Genomic DNA, 25,825 nt, shown 5'->3' on the forward strand with positions numbered 1-25,825 from the left:
TCCGTGGTCCTGAAAGAGTGTTCGGAAGGTCAAGGTTGTGTCAGTATGTGTTACCAGAACAGTGACTTAAAGTGATCATCACCCAGCGGCTGCATTTGTGCAACATTTAGTAAAATCTGTAGGGATGATAAGGACAGACTCTCCTGGAGATAAAGTTTTTCTTTTTTGTCCTATAACTACATCATAATGTGTGAGATGTTTCTTGTATTACTGTTTCGTTTCCTAACCTGTGTGTCATTTCAGACAGAGAGAAAAATTCATATTTCAGTTCAGGGTATCAGATTTCCTAAACATGTGTTTTGTTTTCTACTTGCAATATTAAGATCGGTTACAAATGCATGGATTAAAAAACCTCAAATAACAGTGTCCTAATATTGGCCTCTTGAGAAAGTCTTTTGCCTCAAGCGTGTGTCTGTTTCTAGTTTTAGTTAACTAACCTTATTCAATCGATTTCATATATTTAAGAGGTTCCCTCGGAACTGTAGCAATCTGAAGATTTAAAACAGGTCCGGTAACTTCACTTGAATCGTCTAAACTTTTACAATAAATGGATTTAACTTCATTTCATCAGAGGGAAGCTCTGGGTTTCTTGATATTGTCTACACAGTTTCCTTTCCTTTGAGACTAAAGCTCAAAAAATTCTCCAAGTGGTTCAACTCTAATTGAAAGCCAAAGCATCTTAATCATAATATCGTGTTTCATGTTCCTGGCTTACTTAATTTTTGGAAGAAAGGGTGGTGTATTGGGAGTTGGAATATGATGAAGCTAGGCTGGCTTGTGACTTAGTTGTTTGGGGCCAATTAGAGAAGAAGATTGAACACAATAATTTGAGGTTTTTAGCAATACACCCAGGCAAGGTCGATGTTATGAAAACATCTTTTCCCCCCAATTAGCTTAACTTTTTAAATGTGTGGATAAGATTTAAGGTAGAAAATTTGATGTCGTGTTCAGTTTTATTCAGTCTTTGGGCAGTTGCTTATACTCAAGAAAGAACAGCCAGAAATTTAGAGGAAATTCTGGAACTTTAAAATTTTTATTTATTTAAAATTTTACTTACAGTTAAATTCACTTTTTGTGAAGCACAGGTCTGTAAGGTTTTACAAATGCATGGAGTCACAGAATCCCCACCATAATCAAGACAGACAATAGTTTGTCCCATCGCTTCCCCCAAATTTACCTTGTGCTGCCCTTTTGTAATCACCCACTCTCCCCATCCCCTCTTCTCCATCCCTGTAGTTTTGCCTTTTTTGGGGATGTGATTAAAATATGCCCATATTGTTGCATGTATCAGTAGTTCATTCCTTTTTATGGGTGAGTGTCACAGTTTATCCATTTGCCAGTTGAAGGACATTTGGGTTGTTTCAGATTTGGGGCAATAATGAATAAAGTTACATGCAGGTTTCTGTGTGAGTATAAGTTTTCATTTATCTTTGGTAAGTGGCTGGGAAGTGATATTGCTGGGTCATATGTACGTTCAGTTTTGTAAGAAGCTATCAGACTGATTTCCAAAGTGACTCTGTCATGTTGCATTCCCAGCAACAGTGTAGGAGTGAACTAGTTTTTCCACATCCTCACCAGTGCTTGGCATCATCAGTGTTTTGCTTTTTTGGCCATGCCATGAGTCATGGGGAACTTAGTTCTCCAACCAGAGATTGAACCTATACCCCTTGTAGTGGAAGCGAGATGTCTTAACCACTGGACTGCCAGAGAAGTCCCTGACATTATCAGTGTTTTTGTTTTTTGTTTTTGCCATTCTAGTAGATGTATAGTGGTATTTTACTGTGGGTATCATTTACATTTTCTAATGACTAGTGATTTTAAGCATCCTTTCATAAGTTTATTTTCCATTTGAATATTTTCTTGGGTGAAATGTCTGTTCAGATTTTTGTTCCAGTTTTAAATTGGGCAGTTTGTTTTCTTATTGAGTTATGAGAGTTCTTTATATATTCTGGATGCAAGTCCTTTGTCATATATGTGATTTTCAAATATTTTCTCCCTATCTGTAGCTTATATTTTTTATTCTCTTAACAGTGTCTTTCACAGAGCAAAAATGTTTAATGATGATGAGGTCCAATTTATTTTTTCTTTTATGTATCTGATTTTGGTGTCATATCTAAGAACTCTTTGTGTAACCCCAGGTCAAAGATTTTCCCATGTGTTTTTTACCGTAGGTTTTATTTGTTGTTGTTATTCAGTCTCTAAGTTGTGTGTGACTCTTTGCGACCCCATGGACTGCGGCACTCCAGGCTTCCCTGTCTTTCACTATCTCCAAGTTTGCTCAAATTCATGTCCATTGAGTCAGTGATGCCATCTAACCATGTCAACCTCTGTACCCCCTTCTCCTTTTGCCTTTCATCTTTTCCAGCATCAGGGTCTTTTCCAATGAGTCATCTCTTTATATCAGGTGGCCAAAGTAATGGAGCTTCAGCTTCAGCATTAGTCCTTCCAGTGAATATTCAGGGTTGATTTCCTTTAGGATTGACTGGTTTGATCTCCTTGCAGTCCAAGGGACTCTCAAGAGTCTTGTCCAGCACCACAATTCAGAAGCATCAGTTCTTTGGCACTCAGCCTTCTTTATGGTTCAACTCTCACATCCATACATGACTACTGGAAAAACCATAGCTTTGACTATACAGACCTTTGTTGGCAAAGTAATGTGTCTGCTTTTTAATACACTGTCTAGGTTTGTCATAGCTTTCCTTCCAAGGAGCAAGCTTTAATTTCATGGGTGCAGTCACCAATCCACAGTGATTTTGGAAGTTTTTATTGTTAGGTTTATATATAGTTTATATGTAGTTCTAGATCCATATTGTATTAATTTTTGTGCAGGTCATGAGGTCTGGTTTGAAATTAATTTTTTTTGGCAAATGGATATCTGATTATTCTAGCACATTTTTTTGCAAAGATTATAATCTTCTCTTTGATTACCTTTAAGCTGCTGAAAGTTTTAATTCAAGAAATTATGCTATAATTTTCTCTAATAATAATTACACATATTTAGTTGTCTGATTATTATTTGTATTTTCATCACCTATTTTAAACTTTCCAAAGAGGGTTCTAAAGTTTGCAAAGATTTCTCAAAGCAAAATCACCTCTCTGGATTTTGTTTCTTCACCCATAAAATGGGGGGGGGGGAAATCAGATAATCCTATTTCAAAGTCATTTAGCTTTGACACTATTTAGTATTGTTAGAAACTCAAAAGGTTAGAAACCATGAATCGGAATCAGGGGCAGGTCTCTGATTCTTGATAACTGTCATTGATTGCTGCAGCACCTGTTTGCTTTGAATTGTTTTAGTAATGGTGACACATGCTCAAAATATGGCAGGGATCCTGATCTCATGACTCATTAACATGGTACGGAAGAATTTTCAGTGCGAGCAGAATGCTTTGTTTTTTGTTTCAACAGCTGGACCAAGCGGCGCTCTCCCTAGCCGTGAGGGAAGACTACCTTGATAACAGCACGGAAGCCAAGTCTGTAAGTTTTCCTCATTCAACTCTGCATCTTGTCAGACATTGTGAGGTTCATAAGTTGTTCTAAAATCCCTAACTCTTTACTCGAATGGAGCAGTGTGGGTGTTTGACAACCATTTTCCCAAATGTAGGAAGCAAAGGACTTTTATTTGGGCAGATAAATGGCCCTCCCTGTTTTCTGGAAATCTGGAAATGAAGGCTGAGCACTCCCTGCGCGGTGCCCTCATAGTTGAGCAGGGAAGACAGCACACCAAATGCAGTAACCAAGGAGTGGTCTTGCAGCCAGCCCTCAGAAGTGTGGACAGCTCTCAGTAGATTGCAGAAGCGTGGGAATGGACACCCAGTTGACCAGCAGGTCCCAAATTGTATTGCTTAAGAATCACCTCGGAAGCTTCTATTAAATGTTGATTCTTGGGCCTCAGCCATGGGAAGTCGGATTTAGTAGACTTGAAGTGGGGCCTAGGAATCTGTTTTTTTTAAATTGGTGCCCCAGGTTAACGTAAGGTTAATGAGAACCAGATGGGATCAATCTTCTCAAACTTCTTGCTTTGGCTTGGAAACCTAGTCATTTCCTGGAGATTGGATTAGAGCTGTTTTATTCCTGACACTTTGAATTCATTTTGGAACCTCTGTTGAACTTCCAAGGGAGCCTCAGGCCTGGGGGACCCTTGACCTGGGAGGCTTGGGTTTCTGGCCTGCCCTGAGAATGCAGGGGCTTCAATGGGGGAAGTGCTGGCTCTCACGGAGTCCCTGCTCCTTTGCTGATAGGAAAGCCTGTATCTAGAAGGCTCTGAAGGGCAGGATCCTCAGCGACTTTCTGGCTGAGGACGCTCATCAAAGAGGTTGGCAAGTTTTCCTTCTTGAAATTGGACAGAACGAACTTTTACCAGTCTGGAGGCACTTCTGTTTCTACTTGGGTCACCACCTAATACGCAGCCATGCTTGAAATGTTGTCCCCACCCTGTAACCAATCAGTCCTTTAGACTCTGCCTTCAAAATATCTCTTCCCCCTGGTGCCTCCTTTGTCTCCCTACTGCCCTAGGGCAGATCCTTGTTGAGTCTCCTTTTAACTATTCCCTCCTCCCCTTCATTCCATTACCTCCTTAGCACCACTTGGCAAGCTCTCAAAGTACATCTCCCAGTGTGCTTTTGCTCACAAGTTAGACTCTGTATTCCTTAGAGGGATTTCAAGGCCTCTTTACAACCTAGTCCCAAACCACTTTGCTGTCTCACCTATCTTTATTCTTCCCCCAACAAAGGCAGCTCGCACATCTCTCAGAAGGACGCCTCTGCTCCTGAATCTGTCCCCTTTAAAAAACTCTCTCCCTGGTTTCTCGAGGCTAGAATTCACTAGTTCTTGAGTTTCCAAGCACTTAGCAGCTTTAGTAAAGACTTTATTTTGGTGTTGCTAGTGTTACAATTAGTAATGACGTGTTTATCTCCCTCCCAGGATCACACACTGGGAACTAGACTTAAGTATTATTTAATTATTCACCTCTACTCCCGCCATGTGCACAGAAGGCCTAGCAAGACATCTTGCATATGTGATGATCGAATAAATATTTTTGGAATTTAACTGGAAATCGCAAAACATTTCTAATTCTGACTATCTGTGAGGCTTATTTACTGATTCAACAAATATTTATTAAGGGCCTGCTATATGCCAAGCGCTGTGCAGGTCTCAGAGTCATAAGCATTATAAGAAAAGCTTTGCAGAATCAAGGTGTATATTAGGGAATCTTATTCCCATAGCATAACTATGGAACAGTTTAATAGCTGTTGTGTTGAGTTCTTAAAATGTACCTGAAAGGAGAAGGGACCCACCCTCACCCCTTGACACACACACACACAAGATTCCTCAACTCCCACAAAGTAAGGTCTTCCTCTCCAATAGTATGTGAATAGCCTGAAAATGGGTTCTGAACATGCAGCGAGGAACTTCTGCATTTGCTCAATTTCTCTTCATCATTTTCTCATCTTTCCTTTCCTTTCTCCCTGAGCTAGTGAGGAGAACTTGGTAGAAACCCCACAAAATGGAAAAAAACATTCGATTGCTGGTCTTTTGTTTTTAGTGTGGAGACGGGTAAATTGAGCTGGAAGAAAATAAATCACAGTTCCCACTAGTCTTCATGGATCATGCCTCCTGCTTTTAGCAACCAGTTCTTTCCCATGTTTTTTAATATTAAAGCCTCACTTGCCTGGAAAGAGGAGTCTGGACTCATTTGTAGATGTTTCATATATCCTTAATATTACTGGTTGCCAGAAAACAAGTTCTCTTGATTCTTGGTGGCCGGACATTTCTGTCTGTCATGGAAACAGTACCCAAGTAGCCATCATTCTTCTTTGTCCCAAGGTGGTAGATGAGTGGTTGGTATTGCATAATGCTCATACCATACTTTGAGTACAGAGTGAAAACAATGGGCATTTATTTCCACCTGATGTTCCTGCTCTTCTGTGTTCCTCAAACATACTTCCCTAATAGACTCTTGTCATGGTCCCTTGCTTCTTTATCTCTTACAGTATCGGGATGCCCTTTACAAATTCATGGTGGATACTGCTGTGCTTTTGGGAGCTAATAGCTCCCGAGCAGAGCATGACATGAAGTCGGTGCTTAGGTTGGAAATAAAGATAGCTGAGGTAAGTCTTCATCTAAAATCTTTTTCTTTTCCATCTCCTTATTTTAAAGGTGATGTATCTTGCATGAGAATATATATAAAAAGTCATTTTGTGGCATTGTCCTTTGGGTCCAAGATAGAACTCATAGCACCCCTCTCTGGGAAGTAGCAGGAAGAAAAACCATAACAGATAGAAGAACTCTTCTTCTGCCCCTGCTTGAAGCCCAGTCAGCGTCCACATTCTCGTCAGTGGTGGACAAAGAACAGCAGCAGGGAGAGGCTCTCTCTGTTTTCCCAGGGAAATGCCTGTTTGGCCTCAACTGAGGAATATGATACATTTGATAAATCTGTATGAATTTGGCTTAAGTGGAAGATTATTTTTTAATCTAGTTTACTCTTTATACCATTCCGATGCAGAATTAGTCTCATCTAAGATTGAGGCTTTGGGAAGTCTAGTCACATAATTTGATGTAGAGAGTGTATAGGGCAGACTGGTAAGCATGAATTAGTTCTTATACCCAGCCCTGGTTTTCCTTCTGTTCTTGCCCCACTTTCATGAATGTCATTGTGTCATATGTTGTGTTCTGTGTAAATCACCTTTTAAATTATTTCAGTCTCATGGTGGAGACAAAAAGACCTAAGAACAAACTTGAGAGAGACTAATGAGAAATCCTAAATGGTTAGCTTTGTTCAAAGAATAACTTTTCTAGAAGAACCAAAGTATAAAATCTTTATACGTCCTCAGGACTGGATGGAACAGATATGATGAAATCTTCTTGGGGAGATACACTGTAATGAAAAAAAAACGATACTTTTGTCAAGAAGTGGTGGTATATTTGTTGGTAGTCTTTTATAATAGAAGTTGGTAAAAATCTTGAAGTGCTTAGGAGTCCAAGCGCTGTTTGGTTTTGTGTTTGGCGAGGTGTCGTGGGGTGGCAAGGTGGGAGCAGGCTGATGGATAAGGTCTGGAGGAGTCGGCCTCTTGGCTGGCGTGGTGTACGTGTGTGTCTTTCTCCAGACCCCCTAGTCACAGCACATACAGTTCCTTCCTGTGTGTCACCTTTGAAGACGGCAAAGACTGCTGCAGATGTTCTGGAGTCAAAGACTGGGCCTCTCTGCCGTGTCTAGAGGCCATCTGGATTCCCTTCCCAGGCAAATCGGAGACCCAGAGACCTCATTTGGACTGAAGCTCCAATACAGCGGGAAAGGCCTTGCCCTGAGCCAGGGATCTGAACCAAAAAGGGAACTCAAAACAGCTGGGCCGAGGCATGACCGGGAATGGTCAAGAGGCTAAATGAAGTGACAAATCCATGGGGTGGAGGAAGGAGCTGGCAGAGAGCTGAAAACAGCTCTAAGGCCAAAGGGCTCCAACCTGGGCCTATGAGTCTGGGTGGACTGAGGAAGAGTGCGGACATTCTCTGAAGCAGTGATTGAAATGGAGGCAGGAGGTTGCCTGTGAGCTACAGGAAGTCTTTCCATGGATGGTGAGAAGGGAGAAGCTGAGGGCACTGAAGGGAAGAGGAGGCAGATGTCTGCCACTCAGCCTTCTGTGATTGTATCTTGACAAATCCATGGTGCTTGGGTTTTTTGCCAGCTGATAATGCTCATCTCTGTTTCTTACATCCCAGGTCACTGGGGACCTTCAGAATTAATGCAGCATATCATCCCAGGCAGACTTCTAAAGCTGGGGAGACAGGACAACTTCGCCAAGCCCCCCAGAAATCCTTGTAAACACAGCCATGGAAGTGTGCATTCAGCTAATCCCAACTAGAGAGATATGTGCCTAAGGGGAGGTCTTGTTGATGGCATGGCCCTTGGGATTGGAGCCAAGTGGAGTTTAATTGGAAAGACTTGCAACAGAAAATGAATCACAAGCAAAGTCTTGACTTATGGTTCAAACCATGGGGGTAGTGATGGTGGACAGGAGTGCAAGGGTAGGGGAGTCCTGTGTGAGTCGGAAGGTGGAGAGTTTAATGCAGGGGAATCAGATTATGGAGGGCCTTAGGAAAAATCATGATGTGTTGAGCGGTATGAGGAGCTACTGCCTGTCTGCAGAAGTGATTAAGATGGCCCTTGAGGAAGATGATTGTTGCTGCTCTTCTCAGATTAGATATGGCAGAGCCTAGAAGCTTCGATTTGATGATGCCAAAATTGCCAGGAGCACAAGTGTTGGGAATGGAAGGAGTGTGAAGGGTCAGGGCTGGAGAAGCAGATGTGGAACTGTGTCTGGGTGGTAACTGAACCCATACCTTTAGCAGTGGGGCCAGGGAAATTTCCGGGCCAGAGAAACCAGAGAGGAGAAGGGAAGTGAGGCATGAAACTGTTGACAGAACGATCACTGGTGGCAGTGCTGTTCAGATAGTCTAGTGCACTTAGAATGTTCCCGTGGGAATGAAGGGGTGGTCTGTAGTTTATGAACTGTAGAGGCTGTTACCTGGATGCTACAGGTGGACAGTGGATGTTTGTCTCAAATCGCCCAATCTTAGCATGGCTATCTACCCCAAGCCAGTGATAGATTTTGTCCATCCACATGAAAGGTTAGGGAGGGATTTGAGTAGTTATTTTTGTACCAAGTCCAATGTTTCACACTGAACAGGAAAGGAAAGTTTCTTTTTATTTTCTTAATCCTGCGTAAAGTGATTTTTTTCCCCCTCCTTTCTCCCAGGTTCGGCACCACACCAAAATCTTGAAAAAGTTTATGATACTATACAGATGTTTTGGCACATGTAGGAAGTAGCTATGCTGTTAGAAATGGTTTGTTTGAAAAAAGTAACCAAAGTTTCTTTCCACCAGATAATGATTCCGCATGAAAACCGAACCAGTGAAGCCATGTACAACAAAATGAACATCTCCCAGCTGAGTGCTATGATTCCCCAGGTTAGTGAAAGCAGCCCAGGAAATTGTATCTCAACTGGTCATTTGACAAGCAATTCTGTTTCACCTGTGTGTAAAATTTTACCTCATAAAAGCTACCATTGGTCTTCTTGCTCATCGCCATCTCTGTCAGTCATCACATAAAATATCCCTTGTCTATGCATTGGGATGCTGTCTGCTCTATGGAACAGAAAACTTTTCTAAGAGTGGCCTAAAAACTTAAAGCCTATTTCCTTATATGGACAAAAGTCTAGACATAGGTTGCTGTTGGTGTCGGTTTAGCTGTTGCACAACGTTGTCAAAGATCCAAGTTCTTTCTTTCCACTCCACTCTTTTTAGCATGTCGGCTTTTTGACTGCATATTTGATGACGCAGGGTTGTAAGGTGGCCGCCATAGCTGCATATGTCACATCTGTCCTCAGAGCAGGAAGAAGGGGCAAGCCCCAGTATGGGCCATGTTTAACTCTTCTACCAGGAAAAACCAAAGCCTTTCCACGTGTCATCCCTTTATTTCTTACTGAGTAAAACTGGGGCATGTGGGATATACCTCCTTACAGGGTAGGCTGGGCAAGTGAGTGACTGGCTTTCCATTTCACTAGTGGAGGCAGGCAGGGGAGCAAAGAAAAGGTAAAGCCTGGAAAGGACTTTCCAGGTAGCCAGGTCAAAATGCTAAGACAGTGATGCTACGAAGGGGAGACACGTGTTACTCTGTGTTGTTTGTTTCTCTCGGTGTAAGAAAGGCTGTGCCAGAGGGAGAACCAGAAATGTCGTGGGGCATCTATGTCTATGGGGACAGGAGAGTGAATGAGCGCGGAATGGAGCCGAGTGCAGGGAGAAGGGAGGTGAGTGCTACTGCAAGAGGGATGGAGAGAGAGAGAGAGAGCAGGAGAGAAGGTGGGAGGAGGAGATGGGAGGATGAGAGTGCAGGTACGTGAGCGCATGTGCTGCTGGGTGCTCCATACACACATGAGCTCCATACACAGATGGCACAGACACATGCTCCACTTATGCTTTAGCCAGCAAGTCTGATCTGGGTGGCAGTGATCAGGCATTTATCTTCTAGATTTGAGCAGTTGGATGTTTATATGGTCTGAGATCACAAGCCGTGGATTACATTCTACTGACTCTGGTTGCCTTTCTCCTCGATTGTTCCCCAGCAGAGGTTCTCTCACTGTGTTTTTTTTGTCTTTGTCTCCTCAGTTTGACTGGCTGAGCTACATCAAGAAGGTCATCGATGTCAGACTCTACCCTGAACTGAAAGACATTGGCCCCTCAGAGAACGTGGTGGTCCGAGTCCCTCAATACTTTAAGGATTTGTTTAGGATATTAGGCTCTGAGAGGAAGAAGTAAGAGCTTTCTTGTGCATTTTACTGTGACTTTTATTTTTCCTTTGAAATTACAAGGTCTTCCCCCTCGTGTCCTTTGAAAACTGTTTTAAAAGAAAGTTATATCAAAAAAGTCTTGGGGAAAGTTGTGGTGTCTTTTGTGACAAACGAGCTGAGACCATCATCTGGTGTAGTTTATTTACTACAATGACAACAAATATACAATATTTTTGCCCCTTATTTCTGATCTTTCTGCATATTCCCTCTGAAAGCCTAAATTGTTTATTAGTTTTGGAAACTAGTTATATAGTGATGTTATTTTTTGAGATTTCTATATGAACATCTTTGTTTTCCTCTAGTTCATTCTTGGTCTTTGGCTGTTTTTTCCGTCCTTCTTCTTTTAAGCCAATAAGTCACTTTGTGTCAATAAACCCAAGTACCAATACTGAAAAGACTTAAGACCACTCAGAAAGCTGTAGAAAAATTAGACTGGTGAAAGAATGTCAGGAACTCTCAGGTTTTTCTTTTTTTAAACAATATTTTAGAATTTGTTGCTTTGTTTCTTTGGCACTACAAAGCAAGGGAATTCTAAAAATGTTCTGGAAAGATAACTTTTTAATTGACATATAGTTGATTTACATTGATATGTTAATTGCTGCTGTACAGCAAAGTGATTGAGTTCTATCTATACATTTTGTAATATTCTTTTTCATTATTGTTCATCATAGAATATTAACTATACTTCTCTGTTCTATGCAGTAGGACCTTGTTGTTTCTCCATTCCATATGTAAAAGCTTACATCTGCTAACTGCAGCCTCCGACTCCATCTCTCCTCCAACCCCTTCCCCCTTGGCAACCATTAGTCTGTTCTCTATGTCCATGATTCTATTTTTTATTTCATAGATAGTTTCTTTTGTGTCATATTTTAGATCAGGAAAGAGAATTTTTCATCCTCATGAAGCCATTCAGATTTGACTACAGAAAATGAAGCACAGGAAGGTCAAATAGTTCACAATCACAGTTTAATAGGCTAATTGCTGGACCATGATTAAAAATCATATTTTCTTTTATAAAAATATTTGTTTGACTGTGTCAGGTCTTAGTTGCAGCATGTGGGATCTAGTTTCCTGACCAGAGATCAAACCCAGACCCCCAGCATTCAGAGCATGGCGTTTTAGCCACTGGACCACCAGGGAAGTCCCCCAAATCATACTTACTTATTTGGACTTAGACAAGGTTATGTTGCCAGGAATTATGTGAAAAAAAAGAGGCACCTGGAGAAGTCTTGGGAATAAAATTTAGCATCCATCCTCACCTATGAAAACATTTAGACACTTTTGAAGAACTCTTCTTTTTAAGATGCTATTTTCTTAAAATAAAAACAATGTGTTGTTCATTGAAGAAAGCATACAGAAAAGTAAGCATACAGAAAAGGGAGGGTAGAAATAATAAATTCATTTCAGATTCTGTGTGGGGTGAAACCTTGATATTCCAAGTGTGATCTGTGGATCAGTAATGCCAACAGCATCACCTTGGGCCTCTGGTAAAAATGCAGATTCCAGCAGTCCTCCTCTATAGATCTGGAGCGAGGCCTAGAAATCTGTATTTTAACAAGCACCCCAGGAATCTTATGATTAGTTTTTTGGGGGGGATTCACTGCTTTAGAAACTTTTTCATGTGTACTTCCTAGCTCTGAAATTTTGTAAAATATGACCCCAATGATTTTGTACTCCTATGCCACTGAGTTACTCAACACTTCTTAAATTGTGGTGGTAATTTCTGTTGAAAGATGGAGTTTCCATGCTATGTACACATTCTCCAGAACTTAGTGAGTTGGTTTCTTCCAGTGTCTGTGTTATCTTCAGTTGTAAATTAGTAGGTAATTTTTGAAACTGTACTAATTTTATTTCCACAAAAGCCTAATTGACAACCAGGGAGTAATAGATTGGGCCTTGGTTTACTGTATTAGATAATCTCTGTGGTGGTGATTACACTTTAGAACCGCAGGATCTGTCATGACAAAAAGGGCCAAGAAAGACCATGACTGAAGGGAGATTTTAATCTGGTTCTTATTAAAATGATAACTTAGATGTAAGCATAGTGAACTACAGTGGAAGAAATGTAAATAGAAAAACTAACTGCAGACATTATGTCCGTAACATAAGATGATCTGCAGATATTTTGAACCTTCCAACTCTCTGTCACATAGTTTACTCTTTAGCAACTGATTCATCAGAAACAACTTGTATTGTGTGTATGTTGGGATTTCAAAACACTGTATGCTTCTTGAAAATTTTGATAACACGTTATTTGCGGAGCACAGTAAGTTTTTTTAAAGACCACTTTAATTTATTTTTAAACTCCTTTATTTATCTATTATTTATTTATTTTTGACTGCATTAGGTTCTTCGTTGTTTTGGATGGGGTTTATTTGCAGCAAGCAGGGGCTACTCTTCATTGCATTGTGCGAGCTTCTCGTTGCACTGGCTTCTCTTGCTGTGGAGAACTGGCTCCAGAGTGCACAGGCTTTAGTGGTTGTGGCACATGGGCTTAGTTGTTCCACAGCCTGTGGGATTTTCCCAAACCAGGGATTGAACCCATGTCCCCTTGTCCCCTGCATTGGGAGGTGGATTCTTATCCACTGAACCACCAGGGAAGTCCCCACAGTAAGTTTTTTAGACTGCTAATCATTTGCTTGGAGGAAAGCTCCAAGCAGATCCTCTCCTTGGGTTGTAGCACAAGAGTGGTCAAGGAAATGTGCCCTCGGGTTCCCATAGTTACTTTATTAGTCAGGACATACCAGTCACTGTAATAAGCACCCCTACACTTACTGGTTTGTACCATGACGATTGTACCCTATGCTCCTGGAATGTCCAGCATGGCTGTCCCTGTAAGGCAGCTTTCCTCCAAGCAGGGACTCAGGAACTTAGACTCCTTCCATCTTGTGGTTCTGCCTTCATCTGGCCTTTTGGAATCTTCTCCGTTCAGCTGATGGATGGGGAAAGAGAGTAGAGGATTGCATGGGAGGTTTTATGGGAAGGCCTTGAAGTGATATGTGTCCATTCCGTTGACCAGAACTCAGTCACATGACCAATTTAACTGCAAGAGAAGATGAGAAATAGAGTCTAGCTTTGTGCCCAAGACCGAAATATCAAAGAAATGATCTAATTTTTTGGTTTGCTCCTCTCCCTCACCCCCATGAAACAGTGAACATTTGATGGTGGACACTCCTGTAATTGTTTTTATAACATCATGGCCTAGTATGGTACTTCTCACATGGAAGATTCTTCCTAAAAATTTCTAGAAGTTAACCAGATGGCCCCATGACCACTATCTGGGAGGTGACACAGAAGCAGGACTCCAAAGGATAAGGAGGAGTTTTTCAGGTAGGGGATAGTGGAAAAGGAGGGTGTCCTCAATGTTGAACATGTTGGGTGATGGGACTAACATTAACCTGGATGTTGCCTTTGAGGGGTTTCTGGACCTTCCTAGCAGTCCAGTGGTTAAGACTCTGCTCTTCCACTGCAGAAGGCGTGGGCATGATCCCGGGTCAGGGGACTAAGGTTCCACATGCTGTGCAGCATGGCCAAAAAGAGAGAGAGAAAGAAAAAAGTGGCAACAATTTCTGGTTTAGTAGATCTTGGGGGAGGCCAAGGAATTCTCAGGTGATGCTGATGCTGCATAGCTCTGGGCAGCCTCTAGGGTTTAGGAAGATCTCTTCAGCTTTGAGAACCTTTGAGAGGTACCTGTTTGGCTTACCTCAGGTGGTTTGGCTCAGAGAAGCAAATGCAAGCCATGGAATCTGAAGATCCAAATGTTAGTCCTAGATTTGACACATGCTTAGAAGTACTTTGACCTTGGATCTTTGTTTTATTTATTTGAAAATTGGAATAATAATAATAACCACCCCATAGCATTGTCATGAGGCTCAGAGAAGATCTTTATGATCTTTTTTTTTTTATGATCTCTTAAATGCAATACAGTACAAGTATAAGCTGTCACTAATTGACAACAAGTGTCAGAAAAATCTTCTTAAAAAAAAATCTCCCTCGTCAGAGGCTTTGGGAAATGATTTCACGTTGCTTTGTGGTGGATTCTCTCTCTCTTGAGCCTCTGTTTTCCTCTACTTTATTGATTGCCATTTGGGGGAAATTACCATACTGCTGAAAATGCTTTTTGAAAAGAGAAAGATATGTTATTTTTAAGGACTATTGCTGAATCTTCTTTTTGTTTGGTTTTTTGAGCATTAAGTGGCAGTCATTCAGTCATTCCGGTCAGATCTGTTCCTGGCGTGTAATATTAGCACTCCAGAGCTGTGCTCCCCACTGTTCTGTCAGTTTATTTATAATGATGGAGCAGCTCATCAGTGCCATTGTCTCCCTGTGTGAGCTTCCCTGCTTCTGGCTTCTACCTGTCAGAGGTCCTGTGCTGTGGTCTTATAATGCCTTGCCTGTGGAGCCCTCACACACTGTTCTTTCTTCATACCCACAGATTTTTGGAAAGTGCCTTTGTTGGAGGGTTTTGACTGGCCAGGAAATCTTGGTGGAACAAGAGGGGTTAATCTGTCCATGTGTGGCATGGGGAAAAGCAGAGGCTTTCGAGTCAGACATATCTTAGGCTTGTCTAGCCTTCTTTGCATTCCTCGTGGCATCTGGGAGGATACTTGGCCAACAGTGAGCTCTTGGTGTCTTGCTCAGGATTAGGGATGTGAACTCAAAAGATCCAAAGGAATGACCTGAAACTACATGCTTATTACACCTGTTCTCCAACTTGGTTACACCCTGGACTTAGCTGGGGCGATTTAAAAATAATATTTGTGCTGGGTCTCATCCTAGAGACACTGATTGAATTGGTCTGGAGTGGCCTGGGCATCTGGTGATTGTAAGTTGGGGACCGACTGAGTATGTGATCCTGAGGCGTTACTTAATGGTTCTAGGCCTCAAGTTTCCTGTCATGTAAAATGCATACGAGGACATCTCTCCTGTAGCGGTGCTGTGGGAGTTAGAGGTAATACGAGATGCCTTAGCAGTGTGATTTCAAGGGAGCTGGAAAGGCAAAAAAATCTAAGACCCCAACATAGTTGCATCATGCTGTGTCTTTTACTGCCACCATCAGGCCCCATCCTAACACCATCATTCCCCAGTTAATCTGGTGCATCACAACCACCTTGAGGGAATAGCTTTTGAATTCATGTAAGCATATCTGCTGGCCATGGATCTCCTTTGAATCTGTACGTAGGGATCCAGCACAGCTCTCACACCCTGGAAGCAGTGTTTTAAGGTTGAAGAGCCTACAGACCTTGCATTAGGGTTGGTCTCTGCCCCTTTAACATTCTAGATATTGGACCCTAGTTGCTGCCTGCATCTTCCCGGCTGTAGCTGGCCTTTCTGCCCAGCTCTGTGAGTGATGAACTTCCTCACCATCCCCGCTCACACACAAGCTATTCCTTCATTATTTAGCTTCAGAGAGGCTAAATTCTTGCTCCAGAGTTTATATTCCCACTCCACACCCTGAAGCCTTCATGGTCCAGGGCCCATCCCTCTCCTGACTCCTACTCTCATCCCTCAGTTTGAGGCAGGCACTCTTCCAGCCAACTCTCTGGCATGCAGTTGTGGGTGCTAGGGTCTGTCACATCATTGCTATGTGCTTGCCTGTTTCCCCTGCTCAGCTGAAAGCTCCGGGAGATCAGGGACTATAGCTTCCTCACCTTTCCGTCTGCCAGCACCTAGAACTATTTGTATGTATCAGGTGTTCAGGAGGTGCTGAATGAGCGAATGAGGGAAGGATCCCTTGTGTACTTACCATGTATCCCATTCAATGGAAAAACCCATTTCTATGAACAAGCTGAAATCTGAAGTCCCATATCCCCCAGCTAGACTTTTACGTTCTCTGAATGTAGGTGTGAATTCCTATTTATTTGCATTCCTCGTGGCATCTGGGAGGATACTTGGCCAACAATATGTGCTCAGTGAGCACTTGTCTTGCTCAGGATTGGGGATGTGAACTCAAAAGATTCAAAGAAATGACCTGAAACTACATGCTTATTATAGTGCCTCAGAAGAGCAAAGACAAGGGCTAGACTTTGCTGATGAGAGTGGTGGTCTCTGAGGGGAAGTGTGCATACTTAAACAAAATCCACGGGGTCTGAGAAGAAGTATTTTTTAAATTGTTAGAAAAAAGTTTATTTATTTGGTTCTGCTGGATCTTCATGGCTGCACAGGCTTTTCTCTAGTTGCAGCAAGTGAAGGCTACTCTTTAGCTGTGGTACACAGGCTTTTCTTTTCTCTCTTATTATGGAGCATAGTCTCTAGGGCACACGGGCATCAGTCGCTGCGGCCCACAGGCTCAGTAGTTGTGGCTCCTGGGCTCTAGAGCATAGGCTCAATACTTGTGGTGCACAGGCGTGGTTGCCCCACGGCATGTGAGATCTTCCCAGATCAGGGATCAAACCTGTGTCTCATGCATTGGCAGGCAGATGCTTTACCACTGAGCCACCAGGGAACCCCAAGGAGAAAATTTTAGAACCTCTATGTATCATTCTTTCTACTGAAAGAATAGCTAGGCTCTATTAGTTTTGCTGTATAGATAGCCATGAACCCTTCATTTGATCTATATACTATATATGAGAGTGGGCAGTGTTACCTTCACTGATTAGTTTTTATTCCATATATTGAAAATAATCTCAAGTCACTTACATATACCTATATATTTATGAATTTTACTATTGGTTCAATCCTCACAAAATGAGCAAATGATTGAAAAAATTCTTGTAGAGAAACAGGAGTTGAAACTATTATTAATAGTATAAGCACAAAGTGAATGGGAAGAAAATGTCAGAAGTAGCCCTTCTCCCACTCTAGTTATGCCATCTTGGTTGGCCAGATGACAAGATAAAAACAGTGGTATTCTAACCAGATCTGGGAAGGATATGGTTGCAATATTTTGAAATAGTCAAGATGACTATATGGGATGCTGATTTACATTGACTGTTGTTGTATTAACCTAATCCTATATGGATAATGTGTATTGAAGAATTAACTAAAAGTGTTTGAAGGATTAATTAAGGACTTTGGAAAACATCTTTATTTCATTTTATCTTTCAAAATTTCTATTTCTAAATTTGCTAAAGACATTCCTGATATGTTAGCCCATTAGTATATCTCTATATAAATTAAAATAGCTATACATATGTTGGGTGTATACACTGAAATAGATTTAGTTGCTAAGAGTGAATGTCCACTGAGTTAGGATGCCATGCAAATGAGAGTGTGGGTTATTCTTGATTGGCCAGTTACCATCATCGTGTCACACTGCTCTCACATGGCTGGCTGACCCCAAGAGCCATCTCAAGAATGTGTGTTATTAGTCGCCATGGTAATGGCACAGCTGGGAGGGGATGGGTCATTAAAAATTCATCATCACTATTGAGTTGGAAATTAACTCAGATCACACATACTTTTGAGGTCAAGGTGCCTTTTGCTTATAGAAAAAGGAAGAAATCAAGAAAATGTAATGGATTTTTAAAAATATGTGTTGTGGATATTATGAGTGTATGGGGTTGTTTATGTGTTTGGAAGTGAACAACAATAAGAAAACCTGAAATTTACTCTGTCAAACATTTTGTTAGTTATTTTAACTTCACAATAACCCTGTAAGGTAGAGGTCATCCTCATTATATGATGAAGAAAGATGAAATCAATGAACTTAAGTGACTTGCCCAAACTCCCACATCTAGTAGGTATCGAACAAGGGTGCATATCTAGGTAACTGGCATTAGCTGGTATATTGCATTTTGTTTCCAAAAGGTAAGAATCCATCTGCATTTTGTCAAGTCACCTAATAATTGGAAGGTATCAACAATTTCTAGGCATGAAAGCATGGATAACAGTGGACTCCATGTTGTGAGTGGGAAAGCAAAATGTTCATGCTGAGACCTGGGGCTGGAATTTTTGTATCATCTGTCTGCATTAGGTGGTGAAAAGCAAGCCATTTTTGGTTGAGCTTATTGACATTGTATCATCTGATGTCATTTCTCAAGTGAAAGTTCTGCAGTTTTGTATGAGCAAAAGGTCCCTCCATGGAGCTTTGCCAACAGATTTTCCCAAGGTGTTCTGCAGAGCATCAGATATCAAGCTTAGTACAATAAATGTGTTCTCTTTCTGTTAACAGGACCATTGCCAACTATTTGGTGTGGAGGATGGTTTATTCCAGAATTCCAAACTTAAGCAGGCGCTTTCAGTATAGGTGGCTGGAGTTCTCACGGGTAAGTTTTAAGAAGATTGCAGTGTTATATCACTGGATAACTTTACATGCCAGAACAGTCTGTATATTAACTAATCCAATAAAAATCATCTTTAGGTATTGGGCAGAGGGAGTTTTACAGCTCAAGTTCTACTTTTTTTTTTTTGGCTTTATTTCTTTTTATTGAGGTAAACCTTATATACAGTAAAGTATATTCAAGCTCTTCTTTGATGAAGGTATATAAAGATATTTAGGGCAATACTTGAGACCATCACGTTTTCACCCTCCCCTTCTTACCAATTTATTCCCCTTTCCCCCAGTGTTTTTAAGTGGGTCACTATAATTATAATTTTAATATTTCTTAGTGATATATTTGTAGCTATCTTTAGTTTTCAGTATTCTGAATATTCAGAATATGCATGCTATATGTATTAGATGGTAAAGTTTCATCTTTAATTTAGGGGTAGTGTTTTGTCTCTAGCTTGATCTTCAGTCTTTTTTTGCCTTTTTTTTCTTTTTCATTAGTGTTGGTCTTCTTAATTCAATCTAATTTATCCTAATTCTACTAGGCCAACGAGGCCTAAATTTAGTCTCCTCTGAGATGTGGCTCAACTGCCTAAAACACTTTTCTTTTCCCCCTCCTCATCTAGCCCTGTGATCTCTGCTCCTCTCCCACACTTGTTCTCCTCTTTAGCTTACATAAGTGTCACTCTTAGTTTCAGAGGCTTTTGTCTGAGTGATTCTCTTACCAATACAGACTTAAGGGTTTTGTGGCTCTTTTTTTTTTTTTTTTTTTTAACATTTTAAGAATTTTGGGACCTTAACAAATATTTTAAGTTAATTTTCTCTTAATTTGTAGTTAAGTAATGGAAAATTTTGTAAGCTCTAATTTCATTTAATAGACATTTTAATTATTAGGGAAAATGGCAGCTAGAGAAGTTCCTAGTGGGTCATTGCTCTTGAGTAGTAGCACAATTATTTTGGATACATTTTGGCCCTTGAAGTCACTAGGGTACTGAACTTGATAGAAAACATCATAAAACAACTATATATATTGAGGTCATATCAAAGGGTTAACCTGTAAAACTAGTAGATTATATATATGTGTCTGTGTGTATTTTTAACTTCTGTGGATCCCATAAAAGATGGTACCCAGCTGCTTTCCACTCCCACTGTGAAGAAAATAAGAGAGAGAGGTGTAAGAAGTAGTGTGTGAAAATTTGAGGTTAGGTATGAAGGGATGTTTCTTAAGCATAAAGTGCTAAATATAATACTGAATTGCCAAAGAAAGTTATAGGATCTCTTTATCTAGAAGTTTTTAAAATAGATTCATTCCGTACTCTCCTCAGAGAGTGGTTATGTTATCAGAAAGTAGAGGAAGAATAGATAAACTTCAGTGTTAATCACATTTGCTCTGTACCTACAAGCGGGGTCTAATATCATTCACCGGCTGCCTCCAGCCACCATTCTCAGAGCCTCCCCTTGCTGTCTACCTTTACTTTGCATTTTGAGCGCTCCAAACTCCCAACCCACAGGGGCAACTTAAATGATATTAATTTCTTTGTCTTCAACCCTGAACAGTAAGCTTTTGAGCCTTCCAAGTCCTGCTTTGGACCTTCCTTACTTGTTTGTAAATATTTTCTTATAATGGTTTAATTGGGACAGATGAGAAAAACACATCTATTTTTTACTTGGTTACCAGTGTGTTCTGTTATGACACAATGTAAATATACCTCCTGGGTTGTTCATGGTGGGCATATTTTCCTGGTCTGTCATGTGAGTGTACTTTCCAGAGCAAGGAAGCCTTTGCTGGGAGTGGGGGGACTTTGATCACCCATTGATTTTAAACCTTTCTTGGTAGAAGTTTAGTTCTCAGAAGGTATTAACTACCATCTGGACACTTGGACAGTATCCTTTCATGTCCCTGCCAACTGCAGAAAAACTATGCTATTGTCTACATCCTTTGTTCAGTGGGAAAACTGGAAGGAAAGGAGGGATACATTATCATCCTCTCTTAAAATATTTTCTCTTGGTTTTATATATAATGAGACAAGCAGAATATTTTTCTTCATTCAATTTTACCTTTGGTTTACTATCTGACACATGTATATGGGTTGCGGGATGCAGTGTTTTGTAGACTGTGTCCTTCAGGTTCTTTGAACATTTTTTCAGCCATTGGTTTTATCCAAGTGAAGCTCAGTCTGGTTCGATTATCTCCCACAGGTAATCCAGGGGACCACAACTTTGTTGCCTCAGTGGGACAAATGTGTGAACTTCATTGAAAGTACTCTCCCTTATGTCGTTGGAAAAATGTTTGTGAATGTACACTTCCAGGAAGACAAGAAGGAAATGGTAAGTGCTGCCCCCCAGCGCCCCCGGCTGATGAAAACAGTGGCAGTTAAACAGATCCGAGATAGATAATATGGTCAGCAGGCCAGTATCAGCCTTCTAGCTCTTAAAGTGATGAATCTAGATAACAGTTTTGCTTCAAAGAGGAATTCTTGCAGTACCATATTAATTCAAACTCAAATGTAGAATGTTATCATGAAAATTTATTTATTTTTTTAAATTTAAATTTATTTATTTTAATTAGAGGCTAATTACTTTACAATATTGTATTGGTTTTGCCATACATCAACATGAATCTGCCACGGGTGTACCCGTCTTCACGTGTTCCCAATCCTGAACCCCCTCCCACCTCCCTCCCCATACCATCCCTCTGGGTCATCCCAGTGCACCAGCCCCAAGCTTCCTGTATCCTGCATTGAACCCGGACTGGCGATTCGTTTCTTATGTGGTATTATACATGTTTCAATGCCATCATGAAAATTTAGAAATGAGAAAACAGCATGAAATCATGCCATATAGAGTCAGAATTTCTCCTGTAGAAATTAAATGTGTTCAGTCAATGCTTAGGAAAAAGAGGGCCTGGATAATTTTGGGATTAGGTATTTGAACCATTGTAATTACAAAAGATAGAGATATTCCAGACAAATTTCTTTGTTTTAAAGATTAGGAAGCTGGAGACCCAGTGATGAAATGATTTGTAATATATTTAACAACTTTCCTTTTTTGCCAGTTATACTTAGGTATTTTCTTCAAAATAAACAACTTAAAAAATTGAAGTATAGTTGATTTACAGTGTTGTGTTAGTTTCTGGTTTACAGCAAAATGACTTAGTTATGTTTGTAATAGTTATATATATACTATAATGTAACAATTAGCAATGTCAAGCATCTTTTCATGTGTCTATTGGCCATCTGTGGAGAAATGTATATTTAGGTCTTCTGCCTATTGTTTGATTGGGTTGAAAAGAAACAATTTTAAAAAATTTATTTGTTTTTAATTGAAGGATAATTGCTTTACAGTATTGCATTGGTTTCTACCAAACATCAACATGAATCAGCCATAGGTTTACCCATGTCCTCTCCCACTTGAACATCCCTCCCCAACGCCCCGCCCAAACAAACAATTTTTATTGAAGTAATAGTTGCTTTACAAAGTTGTGTTAGTTTCAGATATACAGCCATGTGATTGTTATACATACATATATATCTATTCTTTTTCAGATTCTTTTCCATCATATGTTATTATAAGATACTGAGTATAATTCCCTGTGCTATATAGTAAGACCTTGTTGTTTATCTATTTTATATATATAGTAGTATGCATTTGTTAATCCCAAACTTCTCATTTATACCTCCCCTCTTCCCCCTTTGGTAAATATAAGTTTGTTTTCTATGTCTGTGAGTCTATTTCTGTTTTATAAATAAGTTCATTTTTTTTTAAGATTCCACATTTAAGTGATATTGTATGGTATTTTTTTTTCTCTGTCTGACTTACTTCACTTAGTATGATAATCTCTAGGTCTGTCCATGTTGCTGCAAATGGAATTATTTCATTCTTTTTTATGCTTGAGTAATGTTCCATTGTGTGTGCTTGTGTTTGTGTGTGTGTGTGTGTGTAATATGTATATATATTGCACCTTCTTTATCCATTCATCTGTTGATGGACACTAAGGTTGGGCTTCCGTTCTTGGCTATTGTAAATAGCGCTGCTGTGAACAATGGGGTGCTTGTGGTTTTTTTTTGAATTAGAGTTTTCTTTGGATAAATGCCCAGGAATAGGATTGCTGGATCATATGATAGTTCTATTTTAGTTTTTTGAGAAACCTCCCTAATGTTTTCCATAGTGGCTGTACTATTTTTTTCCATTCCCACCAACAGTGTAAGAGGGCTCTCTTTTCTTCACACTCTCTCATGTTTAGCAACTACTGCTGCTGCTGCTAAGTCGCTTCAGTCGTGTCCGACTCTGTGCGACCCCATAGACGGCAGCCCACCAGGCTCCCCCGTCCCTGGGATTCTCCAGGCAAGAACACTGGAGTGGGTTGCCGTTTCCTTCTCCAATGCATGAAAATGATAAGTGAAAGTGAAGTCGCTCAGTCATGTCCGACTCTTAGCGACCCCATGGACTGCAGCCCACCAGGCTCCTCTGTCCATGGGATTTTCCAGGCAAGAGTACTGGGGTGGGGTGCCATTGCCTTCTCCGAAGCAACTACTAAGTGGCTTAGAAATAGAAATACAATACAGGGACTCCCCCCCACCCCCATCCCGCCTTTGCTTTCGCTATCCTCTAAAAACTAAAGAGATGTGATATTTGTTTCACAGAAAACACTGTCAGGTTTTTTTTCATAAGCTTAAAAAGAAATCTTTTTATTTTGTAAATTTCTAAACATATATGGAAAGAATATTGTAATCAACTTCCATGTACCCATGATCTGTGCCTATTTGTTGTAGTAGCATTAATGACCCAGCCAGATGAATCCACTAATAGAGGCTGAGGTTTAATTTCGCTCATTTACTGAACAAATATTTGTTGAATATCTGTTATATAACAGACATTGTTATAGGCACTTTTTGAGGCAGCAGAGAACAAAGATCCCTGACCTCACTGAGATGACAAAAAAAAAATTAATACAGTTGTATACATTATGATAAAGACTCTGGAAAAGAAAAGAATGAGATCAGGGTAAGGATAAATCAGGAGTGCTGGAAGGTGTGAGTGTGTGGGGAGGGTTGTAGGATTAAATGAGATGGTCAAAGAAAGCCTCACTGTGAAGATGACATTTGGTAAAGATTTGAAGGAGGTGAGAGAATCAGATACGGCAGTTATCTGGAGGAAGAGTATTCTAAGCAGATGGAACAGCTAGTGCAAAATCCCTGAGGCAGGGATGTGCCTGGAGTGCTCCAGGAAGAGCAGGGAGGTCCCTGTGGCTGGAGCAGGGCGAGTGGGGGTGAGAGAAGCAGATACTGAGGTCAGAGCAATAGCAGGGCTGGCATTTTAGAAGACTTGTAGGACATTGTAAGAGTGTTGGCTTTGATGCTGAGTGGAGTGGGGAGCTATTGCAGGCTTTTTGCAGAGGCCTGATGTGACTTGACTTATGTTGAAAGGCTTACTCTGGCCGCTGTGCTGTGAAGAGATTGTAGCAGGTCAAGAATAGAAGCAGGGAGACCAATTAGGAGACTGTCGGAGGGACCAGGCCAGAGGTGATGGTGGCTTGGACCAGGTGGTAGCAGTGGAAGTTGTGAGAAGGCATGGTATTCTGAATACGTTCTGAAGGATAGAACCAACACAATTTGCTGACAGATTTTTTGAGGGATCTGAGAGCCAGAGCTCTGAATCTGATTAAGTGGAAATTAACTGTTAACTGAGTTGCTGTTAACTGAGAAGAGGAGTGCTGTGGGGGAGGATCAAGTTTAGAAGGGAAGATCAGGGGTTCAGTTTGGGCTCCGTTGAATTTGAGATGTTATCAGACTTCCCAGTGGAGATGTCAAAGAGGCAATAAGGGAGGTACAGTGGAGTTTAGGACAGAGGTTGAGCTGGAAGATTGGAGGAGAGGGAAGGTATGAAATCATTGTCCAGGGGAGTGGAGCACTGAGTAAACTGAGGAAATGTAGTATGGGTGCCTCGAGGCAGTAATGGTTTGGGTGAGGTTGGAGGTCATGAATTTTATTTTTATGTTTCCCCATGCCACACGGCTTGTGGGATCTTTTTTCCCTAAACAGGGATCGAACCTGGGTCCTTGGCAGTGAAAATGCAGAGTACTAACCATTGGACCACCAGAGAATTCCCTACTGCTACTGCTAAGTCGCTTCAGTTGTGTCCGACTCTGTGCGACCCCAGAGACGGCTGCCCACCAGGCTCCCACGTCCCTGGGATTCTCCAGGCAAGAACACTGGAGTGGGTTGCCATTTCCTTCTCCAATGCATGAAAGGGAAAAGGAAAAGTGAAGTCGCTCAGTCGTGTCCAACTCTTAGCGACCCCATGGACTGCAGCCCACCAGGCTCCCCGGCCCATGGGATTTTCCAGGCAAGAGTACTGGTGTGGGGTGCCATTGCCTTCTCCAAGAGAATTCCCTGGAGGTCATGAATTTTATAAAGTCTACTCATTTTGGCTGTATGTTTTCCATCGTTTCAGCTGCACTGGAGGAGAAGGTCCATTTTGAATTAGAAATTGAAATTTAGCTAGGTTTTTTTTTTTTGATGTGCATTCTCTTTATGAAGAATTATATTTTACAAATGGCATGAAGCAGAGTGTCTAGGAATGATTAACTAGGTAGGGGAGGAAAAATAACGTTTTCTCTACTCTTCTAGGTTCTTGGCTGAGAACCTCCTGTAATACAAGATTAATAGGAGAAAAACTAACAAGTTTAATAACATGTATATTTCCTATACTCAGGACAACTGAGTAACTTCCATAAATGGCTGAAGCTACCACCTTAAATTCCAAGTCGAGCTAAAGATGAAATAAGATGTTGAGCAAAGGGAGGAGCCAGTTATAGGTTACCAGACAAAATGCAGTATTTAAGGATGGTTGTTACACAGATTTAAGTCCTTACCTTCTCCAATGGTAGGAGTTTCTAGAGATTTAGTCACTCTCCTCTTCTTGGTTCACAAAGGGAGACCTCTTTACAATGGAGATTATCCTTATAAAGGTTAACTTCTCTCACAAAAGAGTGACTTCCCTGCTTTCAGGAAAATTCCTGTGTCTGCAGCCTCTCAAAAAATAATCAGCCCCAAATAATCAATATGCCAAAGGGACATATTTTCTCTCTGTATGCTCAGTCATGTCCAACTCTTTGCAACCCCACGGACTGTAGCCTGCCAGGCTCCTCTGTCCATAGAATTTTCCAGGCAAGAATACTGGAGTGGTTTGCCATTTCCTTTTCCAGGGGATCTTCCCGACCCAGGGGTCAAACCCATGTCTTCTGTATTGGCAGGCATCACCTGGGAAGCA

The 25,825-nt window shown here is 40.9% G+C and overlaps 1 protein-coding gene across 1 annotated transcript in view; it reads left to right on the top strand.

The window, feature by feature from the left end:
- PHEX (phosphate regulating endopeptidase homolog X-linked) overlaps positions 1-25,825 on the top strand; it is a 208,832-nt gene that overhangs the window by 51,371 nt on the left and 131,636 nt on the right. The window contains exons 6-11 of the mRNA XM_027534507.1: positions 3,409-3,477; positions 5,994-6,110; positions 8,882-8,965; positions 10,163-10,308; positions 18,458-18,551; positions 20,753-20,881. Of these exons, the coding sequence (XP_027390308.1) occupies positions 3,409-3,477; positions 5,994-6,110; positions 8,882-8,965; positions 10,163-10,308; positions 18,458-18,551; positions 20,753-20,881 (639 nt within the window). The remainder of the gene's footprint in view (positions 1-3,408; positions 3,478-5,993; positions 6,111-8,881; positions 8,966-10,162; positions 10,309-18,457; positions 18,552-20,752; positions 20,882-25,825) is intronic.

This window comes from Bos indicus x Bos taurus, chromosome X (genome assembly GCF_003369695.1).
Source record: "Bos indicus x Bos taurus breed Angus x Brahman F1 hybrid chromosome X, Bos_hybrid_MaternalHap_v2.0, whole genome shotgun sequence".
In the NCBI taxonomy this organism is placed as follows: Eukaryota; Metazoa; Chordata; class Mammalia; order Artiodactyla; family Bovidae; genus Bos; species Bos indicus x Bos taurus.